At 36.1% G+C, this 14,750-nt stretch overlaps 1 protein-coding gene and 2 long non-coding RNA genes across 3 annotated transcripts in view; all 3 read right to left on the bottom strand.

Moving 5' to 3' along the window:
* Positions 1–14,750, bottom strand: part of LOC112247771 (trichohyalin-like) — a 34,083-nt gene that overhangs the window by 2,461 nt on the left and 16,872 nt on the right. Inside the window, exons 4-11 of the mRNA XM_042321249.1 lie at positions 12,066–12,395; positions 11,280–11,285; positions 2,048–2,053; positions 1,467–1,541; positions 778–1,196; positions 556–739; positions 304–372; positions 103–177 (exon numbers count right to left, since the gene is read on the bottom strand). Coding sequence (XP_042177183.1) covers positions 103–177; positions 304–372; positions 556–739; positions 778–1,196; positions 1,467–1,541; positions 2,048–2,053; positions 11,280–11,285; positions 12,066–12,395 — 1,164 coding nt within the window. The remainder of the gene's footprint in view (positions 1–102; positions 178–303; positions 373–555; positions 740–777; positions 1,197–1,466; positions 1,542–2,047; positions 2,054–11,279; positions 11,286–12,065; positions 12,396–14,750) is intronic.
* On the bottom strand, positions 2,731–4,608 carry LOC121846335. The gene is made up of 3 exons (XR_006083183.1): positions 4,481–4,608; positions 4,013–4,144; positions 2,731–2,806 (listed from the first exon to the last, which is right to left on the bottom strand). It is a non-coding gene; the product is annotated as an uncharacterized LOC121846335 (long non-coding RNA).
* Positions 7,323–10,321, bottom strand: LOC121846336. Its single transcript, XR_006083184.1, has 3 exons — positions 10,263–10,321; positions 8,886–9,706; positions 7,323–8,079 (listed from the first exon to the last, which is right to left on the bottom strand). It is a non-coding gene; the product is annotated as an uncharacterized LOC121846336 (long non-coding RNA).

A 14,750-nucleotide genomic window follows, 5' to 3' on the forward strand; every position in this document is an offset into this window, starting at 1 on the left:
CAGTAGGAGACAACAGGACAATATTGATAACTCACTAAGTGAAGGATGGTCCACTATAGACTAGAAACAGTAGGAGACAACAGGACAATATTGATAACTCACTAAGTGGAGGAACCTCCATGCTGTCTCTCCTCCTGACTGGGAGGATGGAACCTGTATCTGACGTCTCTCCATGTTCTAAAATAACAGAACAACCATTTAGAATGAGAACCTTTCCCTCAGTGACACATGACGGCACATAGACCTACTGAAGGGGAGTTCTGGGTTTCTACTGAAATGTTAAGTATCACATATCTCACTCACCAGTCATCTGGGCTGAGATCTCTCTTCTCAGTCTCTCTACCTCAGTCTTCACATCACATATCTGTTGAGCTGAAATAACAAAGGAGGACTAGGATCTGAATTCTGTGTTAAAGACTTTAGACAGAAATATGATGCAGAGGGAAAGTATGAAGTGATGGACAACAATATTCACAACTCAGTGGAGAGTCGACAATAACCTGAGAATTGAGGAAAGTACAGAAGACTAAATGTATTAACGGTGTGAATAATCACCCAGTTCAGCATTTTCATTGTTGACATCCTCCACCTGTTTGTCTCTTTCCTTTAACTGGTTCTCTCTCTCCTCTAGTAGGTTGTCTTTCTCTTCTACTTCCTGTCTCCTCTCTTCTACTTCCTGTCTCCTCTCTTTTAGTTCATTTTCTTTTCCCTCCAGTTCATTTTCCAGTTCTGTCCTTCTCTCCCAGTCTCCAGTCTGTTGAAGTCTTTTTCCTTTACTCTTGTCTTTCCTTTAGTTGTTTGTCTCTCTTCCAGCAGTCTGTCCTTCTCTCCCAGTCTGTGGTTCCTGTCCTCTAGTTGAAGGTCTTTTTCCTGCAGTAGGACTCTGAAGTTCTCTACTTGGCTGTTCTTGTCCTGCAGGTTCTTTCTCAGAGCCTCTAGTTGAATGTCTCTTTCCTTTAGTTGCTTGTCTTTCTCTTCCAGTTGGTTGTCTTTCTCTTCTAATAGTTTCTCCCTCTGTTCCATTATCTGGTTCTTCTCCTCCAGGAGTCTCTCTTTCTCTCTCACTTCCTGGGTCATATCATCCAGGAGTCTCTCTTTCTCTCTCACTTCCTGGGTCATATCATCTAGTTTCTCCTTTAGTTGTTTCATCATCTTCTCTCTTAATATCTCTTTTAATTCTTTTTCCATCTTCAACTCTGAGAGCAATTAACATATTTAATTGGTTGTTTGAATAAGTAATGTATTAATTAATTCAATAGTATGTCTATAAAGACATTATCATTTGATGGAGGTGGTACAATTATTAGTAATTATTTCCTCCAGTCAACAGTTATCTGAGCTGAACCAATCATCAACTGGTCTATTGACTATTTGATACATTACAAATGAATTAGTCTGAAAAACTGAATGACATCACTCATGTTCCCTGATTCAATCCTCTCTCCTCCAGACTCTCTCATACTTACCAAGCTCACCAGCTGATGCCTCCCTCTTCAGCTTGTCCTCCTGGGTCTCATGTTGTAAATACCATGATCCTGACTCTATGGTGTAAAACAGAGAGGTGAGTTCTGTGTGGTAGATGACATCACTATATACAGAACAAACAGGACCAATCAGATTTCTCCTGTCACTCAAGCCTCCCTCATGTAGGGACTGTGGCAACCAATGAGATCTGGTTAACTTCATAAATAATGTTGTTTTGTTATTGGTCTTTCTCTGATCAAATGATTATTGTCATTGTTGGTGATAACCAGCATTGGGCTCTATGTCAGATACAGGATATTGTGTCAGGAGGCAGGGTTCTATGGAATATACATTCAGTAGAATGTGAGGAACATATGACATCATAATACAACCTACCGTGAGAACATTTGGGGAGAGTATTGATAAATGTAAAGAAACTGATTTAATTTGTAGCCTTGAAGAAGACACACTGCTGTTCACAAGGCCTGTAGTTTTTATAGTATCAGATTAACACTCTGGTCTGTTCTTTGTCTTGTGTTATTGGTTGTCAATAAACAAAACAGACAAATAATTAATTACTCACCTATTTCTGATCATCCATTATCCAAGATGGAGAGTCATGAATAATGATCATGTAAAACAGAATGAATTAGTTATTATTGTTCATTGAATTTCTGTCTCATTACATAATTTAATGAAATACCATACATCATATTGGAATGACTGTTCATCACATTCATTACTAATGTACATCTAGGGAAAGGGATGTAAGCAGCACTACTATGTGAGCAGTCTGAGAATGACTGAATGCTTCATAATAGGATATCAAGCTAAATTCAAGCTGATTCCATGTTAATTTTGGTGTGTGAAATGTTGACCTCTATGGCAGATATATAGTGGGAGGACTATGTGAAATATTGACCTCTATGGCAGATATATAGTGGGAGGACTATGAAAATTCTGGAAATTTGAAGAACATCTATACAGATAATACTATTGGTCCTCCAACCTTGAGAACATTTGGGAGAGTACCCATAAATGTAAAGAAACTATTTAATTTGTAGTCTTGAAGAAGACATCAAAGAATTCAAGATGATTCTATTTTCATTTTGGTGGTGAGTTGACTCTATGGCAGAAATATAGTGGGAGGGCTGTGAAATATTGACCTCTATAACAGATATATAGTGGGAGGACTATGTGAAATATTGACCTCTATAGCAGATATATAGTGGGAGGACTATGTGAAATATTGACCTCTATGGCAGATATATAGTGGGAGGACTATGTGAAATATTGACCTCTATGGCAGATATATAGTGGGAGGACTATGTGAAATATTGACCTCAATAGCAGATATATAGTGGGAGGACTATGTGAAATGTGACCTCTATAGCAGATATAACTATGTGAAATATTGACCTCTATGGCAGATATATAGTGGGAGGACTATGTGAAATGTTGACCTCTATGGCAGATATATAGTGGGAGGACTATGTGAAATGTTGACCTCCATAGCAGATATATAGTGGGAGGACTATGTGAAATGTTGACCTCTATGGCAGATATATAGTGGGAGATCGATGATATGAAAATTCTGGATAATTTGAAGAACATCTATACATCTTAATCCAACCTACCTTGAGAACATTTGGGGAGAGTATTGATAAATGTAAAGAAACTGATTTAATTTGTAGCCTTGAAGAAGACACACTGCTGTTCACAAGGCCTGTAGTTTTTATAGTATCAGATTAACACTCTGGTCTGTTCTTTGTCTTGTGTTATTGGTTGTCAATAAACAAAACAGACAAATAAGTAATTACTCACCTAATACTGATCATCCATTATCCAAGATGGAGAGTCATGAATAATGATCATGTAAAACAGAATGCATTAGTTATTATTGTTCATTGAATTTCTGTCTCATTACATAATTTAATGAAATACCATACATCATATTGGAATGACTGTTCATCACATTCATTACTAATGTACATCTAGGGAAAGGGATGTAAGCAGTGCTACTATTGGAACAGTCTAAACATCACAAAATGATTCATACTAGGACATCAAACTGAATTCAAGCTGATTCCATGTTCATTTTGGTGTGTGAAATGTTGACCTCTATGGCAGATATATAGTGGGAGGACTATGTGAAATATTGACCTCTATGGCAGATATATAGTGGGAGGACTATGTGAAATATTGACCTCTATAGCAGATATATAGTGGGAGGACTATGTGAAATATTGACCTCTATAGCAGATATATAGTGGGAGGACTATGTGAAATGTTGACCTCTATAGCAGATATATAGTGGGAGGACTATGTGAAATATTGACCTCTATAGCAGATATATAGTGGGAGGACTAGTGAAATATTGACCTCTATGATATATAATGGGAGGACTATGTGAGACCTCTATGGCAGATATATAGTGGGAGGACTATATGAAATATTGACCTCTATAGCAGATATATAGTGGGAGGACTATGTGAAATATTGACCTCTATAGCAGATATATAGTGGGAGGACTATGTGAAATGTTGACCTCTATGGCAGATATATAGTGGGAGGACTATGTGAAATATTGACCTCTATAGCAGATATATAGTGGGAGGACTATGTGAAATGTTGACCTCTATGGCAGATATATAGTGGGAGGACTATGTGAAATATTGACCTCTATGGCAGATATATTGTGGGAGATTTATGTTATTGATCCTGATCATCCATTATCCAAGATGGAGAGGAATGAATATTGATAATGTATAACAAAATGTATGAGTTATTACAGTTACATTCAATCCAATTTCAGTCACATTACATTATTCAATCAAATACCATACATCATATTGATATGACTGTTCATCACATTCATTACTAATGTACATCTAGGGAAAGGGATGTAAGCAGTGCTACTATTGGAACAGTCTAAACATCACAAAATGATTCATACTGGGATATAAAACTAAATTCAAGCTGATTCCATGTTCATTTCGAAGTGAGAAATATTGACCTCTATAGCAGATATATAGTGGGAGGACTATGTGAAATGTTGACCTCTATAGCAGATATATAGTGGGAGGACTATGTGAAATATGGACCTCTATGGCAGATATATTGTGGGAGGACTATGTGAAATATTGACCTCTATGGCAGATATATTGTGGGAGGACTATGTGAAATATTGACCTCTATGGCAGATATATTGTGGGAGGACTATGTGAAATATTGACCTCTATGGCAGATATATAGTGGGAGGACTATGTGAAATATTGACCTCTATGGCAGATATATAGTGGGAGGACTATGTGAAATATTGACCTCTATAGCAGATATATAGTGGGAGGACTATGTGAAATATTGACCTCTATGGCAGATATATAGTGGGAGGACTATGTGAAATATTGACCTCTATAGCAGATATATAGTGGGAGGACTATGTGAAATATTGACCTCTATAGCAGATATATAGTGGGAGGACTATGTGAAATATTGACCTCTATGGCAGATATATAGTGGGAGGACTATGTGAAATATTGACCTCTATGGCAGATATATAGTGGGAGGACTATGTGAAATATTGACCTCTATAGCAGATATATAGTGGGAGGACTATGTGAAATATTGACCTCTATAGCAGATATATTGTGGGGGAAAGGAAATATTGATACCTATCAGTTGTCCAAGTGGGATGACTATTCAAATGAGATGTGACCTCTATCCGCATTTATACTGGGAACTATGTGAAATATTGACCTCTATAGCAGATATATTGTGGGAGGGAAAGGAAAGGGGGATACCTAGTCAGTTGTCCAACTGAATGTATTCAACTGAGATGTGTCTTCCGCATTTAACTCAACCCCTCTAAAATGTTGAGCTCTTACAACAGATATATAGTGGGAGGGATATGTGAAATGTTGACCTCCATAGCAGATATATTGTGGGAGATCGATGATATGAAAATTCTGGATCATTTGAAGAACATCTATACATCTTAATCCAACCTACCTTGAGAACATTTGGGGAGAGTATTGATAAATGTAAAGAAACTGATTTAATTTGTAGCCTTGAAGAAGACACACTGCTGTTCACAAGGCCTGTAGTTTTTATAGTATCAGATTAACACTCTGGTCTGTTCTTTGTCTTGTGTTATTGGTTGTCAAGAAACAAAACAGACAAATAAGTAATTACTCACCTTGTCTGATCATCCATTATCCAAGATGGAGAGTCATGAATAATGATCATGTAAAACAGAATGCATTAGTTATTATTGTTCATTGAATTTCTGTCTCATTACATAATTTAATGAAATACCATACATCCTATTGGAATGACTGATCATCACATTCATTACTAACGTACATCTAGGGAAAGGGATGTAAGCAGCACTACTATGTGAGCAGTCTGAGAATGACTGAATGCTTCATAATAAGACATCAAGCTGAATTCAAGCTGATTCTATTTTCATTTTGGAGTGTGAAATGTTGACCTCTATGGCAGATATATTGTGGGAGGACTATGTGAAATATTGACCTCTATGGCAGATATATAGTGGGAGGACTATGTGAAATATTGACCTCTATGGCAGATATATAGTGGGAGGACTATGTGAAATATTGACCTCTATGGCAGATATATAGTGGGAGATTTATGTTATTGATCCTGATCATCCATTATCCAAGATGGAGAGGAATGAATATTGATAATGTATAACAAAATGTATGAGTTATTACAGTTACATTCAATCCAATTTCAGTCACATTACATTATTCAATCAAATACCATACATCATATTGATATGACTGTTCATCACATTCATTACTAATGTACATCTAGGGAAAGGGATGTAAGCAGTGCTACTATTGGAACAGTCTAAACATCACAAAATGATTCATACTGGGACATCAAACTGAATTCAAGCTGATTCCATGTTCATTTCGAAGTGAGAAATGTTGACCTCTATAGCAGATATATAGTGGGAGGACTATGTGAAATATTGACCTCTATAGCAGATATATAGTGGGAGGACTATGTGAAATATTGACCTCTATAGCAGATATATAGTGGGAGGACTATGTGAAATATTGACCTCTATGGCAGATATATAGTGGGAGGACTATGTGAAATATTGACCTCTATAGCAGATATATAGTGGGAGGACTATGTGAAATATTGACCTCTATGGCAGATATATAGTGGGAGGACTATGTGAAATATTGACCTCTATAGGCAGATATAGTGGGAGGACTATGTGAAATATTGACCTCTATGGCAGATATATTGTGGGAGGACTTGATGTGAAATATTGACCTCTATGGCAGATATATTGTGGGAGGACTATGTGAAATATTGACCTCTATGGCAGATAATATTGGGAGGACTATGTGAAATATTGACCTCTATGGCAGATATATAGTGGGAGGACTATGTGAAATATTGACCTCTATGGCAGATATATAGGCAGATATATAGTGGGAGGACTATGTGAAATATTGACCTCTATGGCAGATATATAGTGGGAGGACTATGTGAAATATTGACCTCTATGGCAGATATATAGTGGGAGGACTATGTGAAATATTGACCTCTATGGCAGATATATAGTGGGAGGACTATGTGAAATATTGACCTCTATAGCAGATATATTGTGAAAGGGAAAGGAAAGGGGGATACCTAGTCAGTTGTCCAACTGAATGTATTCAACTGAGATGTGTCTTCCGCATTTAACTCAACCCCTCTAAAATGTTGACCTCCATAGCAGATATATAGTGGGAGGGAAAGGAAAGGGGGATACCTAGTCAGTTGTCCAACTGAATGTATTCAAGATGACTTCCATGTTCTTAACTTTAACCCCTCTAAAATGTTGAGCTCTACAACAGATATATAGTGGGAGGACTATGTGAAATGTTGACCTCCATAGCAGATATATTGTGGGAGATCGATGATATGAAAATTCTGGATAATTTGAAGAACATCTATACATCTTAATCCAACCTACCTTGAGAACATTTGGGGAGAGTATTGATAAATGTAAAGAAACTGATTTAATTTGTAGTCTTGAAGAAGACACACTGCTGTTCACAAGGCCTGTAGTTTTTATAGTATCAGATTAACACTCTGGTCTGTTCTTTGTCTTGTGTTATTGGTTGTCAATAAACAAAACAGACAAATAAGTAATTACTCACGTTGTCCTGATCATCCATTATCCAAGATGGAGAGTCATGAATAATGATCATGTAAAACAGAATGCATTAGTTATTATTGTTCATTGAATTTCTGTCTCATGACATAATTTAATGAAATACCATACATCATATTGGAATGACTGTTCATCACATTCATTACTAATGTACATCTAGGGAAAGGGATGTAAGCAGCACTACTATGTGAGCAGTCTGAGAATGACTGAATGCTTCATAATAAGACATCAAGCTGAATTCAAGCTGATTCTATTTTCATTTTGGAGTGTGAAATGTTGACCTCTATGGCAGATATATAGTGGGAGGACTATGTGAAATATTGACCTCTATGGCAGATATATAGTGGGAGGACTATGTGAAATATTGACCTCTATGGCAGATATATAGTGGGAGGACTATGTGAAATATTGACCTCTATGGCAGATATATTGTGGGAGATTTATGATATTGATCCTGATCATCCATTATCCAAGATGGAGAGGAATGAATATTGATAATGTATAACAAAATGTATGAGTTATTACAGTTACATTCAATCCAATTTCAGTCACATTACATTATTCAATCAAATACCATCCATCATATTGATATGACTGTTCATCACATTCATTACTAATGTACATCTAGGGAAAGGGATGTAAGCAGTGCTACTATTGGAACAGTCTAAACATCACAAAATGATTCATACTGGGACATCAAACTGAATTCAAGCTGATTCCATGTTCATTTCGAAGTGAGAAATGTTGACCTCAAAAGCAGATATATAGTGGGAGGACTATGTGAAATATTGACCTCTATGGCAGATATATAGTGGGAGGACTATGTGAAATATTGACCTCTATAGCAGATATATAGTGGGAGGACTATGTGAAATATTGACCTCTATGGCAGATATATAGTGGGAGGACTATGTGAAATATTGACCTCTATGGCAGATATATTGTGGGAGGACTATGTGAAATATTGATCTCAGATATATAGGGGAGGACTATGTGAAATATTGATTATGGCAGATATATTGTGGGAGGACTATGTGAAATATTGACTCTGGCAGATATATAGTCTTTGTCTATGTGAAATATTGACCTCTATGGCAGATATATAGTGGGAGGACTATGTGAAATATTGACCTCTATAGCAGATATATAGTGGGAGGACTATGTGAAATATTGACCTCTATGGCAGATATATAGTGGGAGGACTATGTGAAATATTGACCTCTATGGCAGATATATTGTGAAAGGGAAAGGAAAGGGGGATACCTAGTCAGTTGTCCAACTGAATGTATTCAACTGAGATGTGTCTTCCGCATTTAACTCAACCCCTCTAAAATGTTGAGCTCTACAACAGATATTTTGTGGGAGGACTATGTGAAATGTTGACCTCTATAGCAGATATATTGTGGGAGATCGATGATATGAAAATTCTGGATCATTTGAAGAACATCTATACATCTTAATCCAACCTACCTTGAGAACATTTGGGGAGAGTATTGATAAATGTAAAGAAACTGATTTAATTTGTAGCCTTGAAGAAGACACACTGCTGTTCACAAGGCCTGTAGTTTTTATAATATCAGATTAACACTCTGGTCTGTTCTTTGTCTTGTGTTATTGGTTGTCAATAAACAAAACAGACAAATAAGTAATTACTCACCCCAAACTGTTCACCCATTATCCAAGATGGAGAGTCATGAATAATGATCATGTAAAACAGAATGCATTAGTTATTATTGTTCATTACATTTCTGTCTCATTCCATAATTTAATGAAATACCATACATCATATTGGAATGACTGTTCATCACATTCATTACTAATGTACATCTAGGGAAAGGGATGTAAGCAGTGCTACTATTGGAACAGTCTAAACATCACAGAATGATTCATACTGGGACATCAAACTGAATTCAAGCTGATTCTATTTTCATTTTGGAGTGTGAAATATTGACCTCTATGGCAGATATATAGTGGGAGGACTATGTGAAATATTGACCTCTATAGCAGATATATAGTGGGAGGACTATGTGAAATATTGACCTCTATGGCAGATATATAGTGGGAGGACTATGTGAAATATTGACCTCTATGGCAGATATATTGTGGGAGGACTATGTGAAATATTGACCTCTATGGCAGATATATAGTGGGAGGACTATGTGAAATATTGACCTCTATGGCAGATATATAGTGGGAGGACTATGTGAAATATTGACCTCTATGGCAGATATATTGTGGGAGGACTATGTGAAATATTGACCTTTATGGCAGATATATTGTGGAAGATTTATGATATTGATCCTGATCATCCATTATCCAAGATGGAGAGGAATGAATATTGATAATGTATAACAAAATGTATGAGTTATTACAGTTACATTCAATCCAATTTCAGTCACATTACATTATTCAATCAAATACCATACATCATATTGATATGACTGTTCATCACATTCATTACTAATGTACATCTAGGGAAAGGGATGTAAGCAGTGCTACTATTGGAACAGTCTAAACATCACAGAATGATTCATACTAGGACATCAAACTGAATTCAAGCTGATTCTATTTTCATTTTGGTGTGTGAAATGTTGACCTCTATAGCAGATATATAGTGGGAGGACTATGTGAAATATTGACCTCTATAGCAGATATATAGTGGGAGGACTATGTGAAATGTTGACCTCTATGGCAGATATATAGTGGGAGGACTATGTGAAATGTTGACCTCTATGGCAGATATATAGTGGGAGGACTATGTGAAATATTGACCTCTATGGCAGATATATAGTGGGAGGACTATGTGAAATATTGACCTCTATGGCAGATATATAGTGGGAGGACTATGTGAAATATTGACCTTTAACAAAATATATAGTTAGGACTATTGAAATCCAACCTAATTGAGATATATTGTGGGAGACTATGTGAAAATTGTACCTCAGAATATAGTGGGAGGACTATGTGAAATGTTGACCTTATTAGCTAATGACATTGTGGGAGGATATGTAAGAAGAATTGACACTATTGACATGGCAGAATATATAGTGGGAGGACTATGTGAAATATTTCTATAGTATGTGAAATATTGACCTCTAAAAGCAGATATATAGTGGGAGGACTATGTGAAATATTGACCTCTTGGCAGATATATAGTGGGAGGACTATGTGAAATATTGACCTCTATAGCAGATATATATATGTGAAAACATCAAATACACAAATGTTGACCAATCAGTTGTCCAACTGAATGTATTCAACTGAGATGTGTCTTCTGCTGACTCATATTAAAATGTTGAGTCTACAACAGATATATTGTGGGAGGCCTATGTGAAATGTTGACCTCCATAATGCAGATATATTGTGGGAGATCGATGATTGAAAATTCTGTCTTTGAAGAACATCTATACATCTTAATCAACCTACCTTGAGAACATTTGGGGAGAGTATTGATAAATGTAAAGAAACTGATTTAATTTGTAGCCTTGAAGAAGACACACTGCTGTTCACAAGGCCTGTAGTTTTTATAGTATCAGATTAACACTCTGGTCTGTTCTTTGTCTTGTGTTATTGGTTGTCAATAAACAAAACAGACAAATAAGTAATTACTCACCTGATACTGATCATCCATTATCCAAGATGGAGAGTCATGAATAATGATCATGTAAAACAGAATGTATTAGTTATTATTGTTCATTAAATTTCTATTTCTAATTTCTATAACTTTTAAAGGGATGTAAGCAGTGCTACTATTGGAACAGTCTAAACATCGCAGAATGATTCATACTAGGATATAAAACTAAATTCAAGCTGATTCCATGTTCATTTAGGATTATAAAATGTTGACCTCTATGGCAGATATATTGTGGGAGGACTATGTGAAATATTGACCTCTATGGCAGATATATCCAAGATGGAGAGGATTTGAATATTGATAATGTATAACAAAATGTATGAGTTATTACAGTTACATTCAATCCAATTTCAGTCACATTACATTATTCAATCAAATACCATCCATCATATTGATATGACTGTTCATCACATTCATTACTAATGTACATCTAGGGAAAGGGATGTAAGCAGCACTACTAGTGGTGTGATGTTCATCAGAGGGGTGGGAGTGTTCATCACATTCATTACTAATGACAATCAAGGGACGTGACAGTAATGTTGGAATGGTTCTAATGCTTTAAGACCAGCTCAAAGCTCAGAGTGATGATAATATGCATTGTAACTAGTTGATATGCAGAATGAATCTAGTCTATTCATCTGTAACTCCTACTATCAACTCCTACCTACATGAGAAAGTACAAGTGTTCTGTACAGGGAAAGAGACTGGTTGTTATTGTTGTTGTTTATGTGTTTAGAAACATTACTGGAGTTCTAGAACACTTACCTCTTCTGACCCTTAAACCCACTGCAGCCTCCTCCTTCTGTTCTCCATGGATGACCTGACAGATGTAGACTCCTCTATCTGACCTCCTGAAGTCTATCAGCCTCAGAGACACGTTGCCTCTCTCCAGCTCCTGGGTGATCAGACTCACTCTGCCCTCATAGCCACTCCTCTCTGTCACCTGGCCATTCTTATACAGGTAAATACACTCTGTCCTTTTAAACCACCTGATCGTCATGGCAACAGCACTGGTGTCAGGTGAGAGGTGACAGGGGAGGGTGACCTCTTCACCAACAGCCTCCACATGGTCTTCTGAGGTGAGTTTAAACTGATCTGTTCAGAAAGAGAGAACATTTCATGTTTAATGACATCATCTGTGTCAGGAACACCATCTATACATCTTAATCCAACTGGTTACAGAATGAAATCCTCTCAGTACATTTATAAACACATCTGAATTAATAACTACAATAGACATACAACAAACAGGACCATGTCAATTCTAAAATACAACCCCTACAATCCCAGACACACAGATTCATTTGAAGGGAAGTCTATATGTCATAGAAGAATGTGATGCTACAATCTAGAATGATATTATCCCATTTGTTCCCACATCTTTCCCAGACATGCCACTATGCTAATCTTATGCCACTAGTAGCCTAACATGTCATCCATTTTGATGATTTATTTATTTAAAAGTATGTTTTATTCTTGGTCACAGTTGTGACAGAGTGCTCTGTCTATAATAACATGAACAGATATTTACCCCTATTCCTCACCCTCAATATCTATATACCTCAGCCCACTTACCCACACACCTAAACTCAATGACCCACACACCCCAGCCCTGTTACCCCTATTCCTCATGCCCTAACCCTAACACCCACATACCAATACCCTCAAACCTATACAATCAAGTACAGATACAGGCATATCCTGTCCCTAAATGACCTGTGTGTTACTCAAGACCCCAGTCCCTTTGCCAATACCCCTCATCCCTGTTACTTTCCTATCTCAGCCCTGTTACCCACTTTCCTTAGGCCTCTATTCCCCAAGTCACCAACAGTAAAAATCTCTGATTTAAACATCAGTAGAGGTTCATGGATAATGATAACATCAGTAAAGGTTAATGGATAATGATAACATCAGTAAAGGTTATGGATAATGGTAACATCAGTAAAGGTTAATGGATAATGGTAACAGTAAAGGTTAATGGATAATGGTAACATCAGTAAAGGTTAATGGATAATGGTAACATCAGTTAAGGTTAATGGATAATGGTAACATAGTAAAGTTAATGGATAATGGTAACATCAGTAAAGGTTAATGGATAATGGTAACATCAGTAAAGGTTAATGGATAATGGTAACATCAGTAAAGGTTAATGGATAATGGTAACATCAGTAAAGGTTAATGGATAATGGTAACATCAGTAAAGGTTAATGGATAATGGTAACATCAGTAAAGGTTAATGGATAATGATAACATCAGTAAAGGTTAATGGATAATGGTAACATCAGTAAAGGTTAATGGATAATGGTAACATCAGTAAAGGTTAATGGATAATGGTAACATCAGTAAAGGTTAATGGATAATGGTAACATCAGTAAAGGTTAATGGATAATGGTAACATCAGTAAAGGTTAATGGATAATGGTAACATCAGTAAAGGTTAATGGATAATGGTAACATCAGTAAAGGTTAATGGATAATGATAACATCAGTAAAGGTTAATGGATAATGGTAACATCAGTAAATTAATGGATAATGGTAACATCAGTAAGGTTAATGGATAATGGTAACATCAGTAAAGGTTAATGGATAATGGTAACATCAGTAAAGGTTAATGGATAATGGTAACATCAGTAAAGGTTAATGGATAATGGTAACATCAGTAAAGGTTAATGGATAATGGTAACATCAGTAAAGGTTAATCATCAGTAAAGGTTAATGGATAATGGTAACATCAGTAAAGGTTAATGGATAATGATAACATCAGTAATGGATAATGGTAACCAGTGGATAATGGTAACATCAGTAAAGGTTAATGGATAATGGTAACATCAGTAAAGGTTAATGGATAATGGTAACATCAGTAAAGGTTAATGGATAATGGTAACATCAGTAAAGGTTAATGGATAATGGTAACATCAGTAAAGGTTAATGGATAACAGGTAACATCAGTAAAGGTTAATGGATAATGGTAACATCAGTAAAAGTTAATGGATAATGGTAACATCAGTAAAGGTTAATGGATAATGGTAACATCAGTAAAGGTTAATGGATAATGGTAACATCAGTAAAGGTTAATGGATAATGGTAACATCAGTAAAGGTTAATGGATAATGGTAACATCAGTAAAGGTTAATGGATAATGGTAACATCAGTAAAGGTTAATGGATAATGGTAACATCAGTAAAGGTTAATGGATAATGGTAACATCACAAGTAAAGGTTAATGGATAATGGTAACATCAGTAAAGGTTAATGGATAATGATAACATCAGTAAAGGTTAATGGATAATGGTAACATGATAACATCAGTAAAGGTTAATGGATAATGGTAACATCAGTAAAGGTTAATGGATAATGGTAACATCAGTAAAGGTTAATGGATAATGGTAACATCAGTAAAGGTTAATGGATAATGGTAACATCAGTAAAGGTTAATGGATAATGGTAACATC

The sequence above is a fragment of the Oncorhynchus tshawytscha genome, linkage group LG04, assembly GCF_018296145.1.
Source record: "Oncorhynchus tshawytscha isolate Ot180627B linkage group LG04, Otsh_v2.0, whole genome shotgun sequence".
Lineage (NCBI taxonomy): Eukaryota > Metazoa > Chordata > Actinopteri > Salmoniformes > Salmonidae > Oncorhynchus > Oncorhynchus tshawytscha.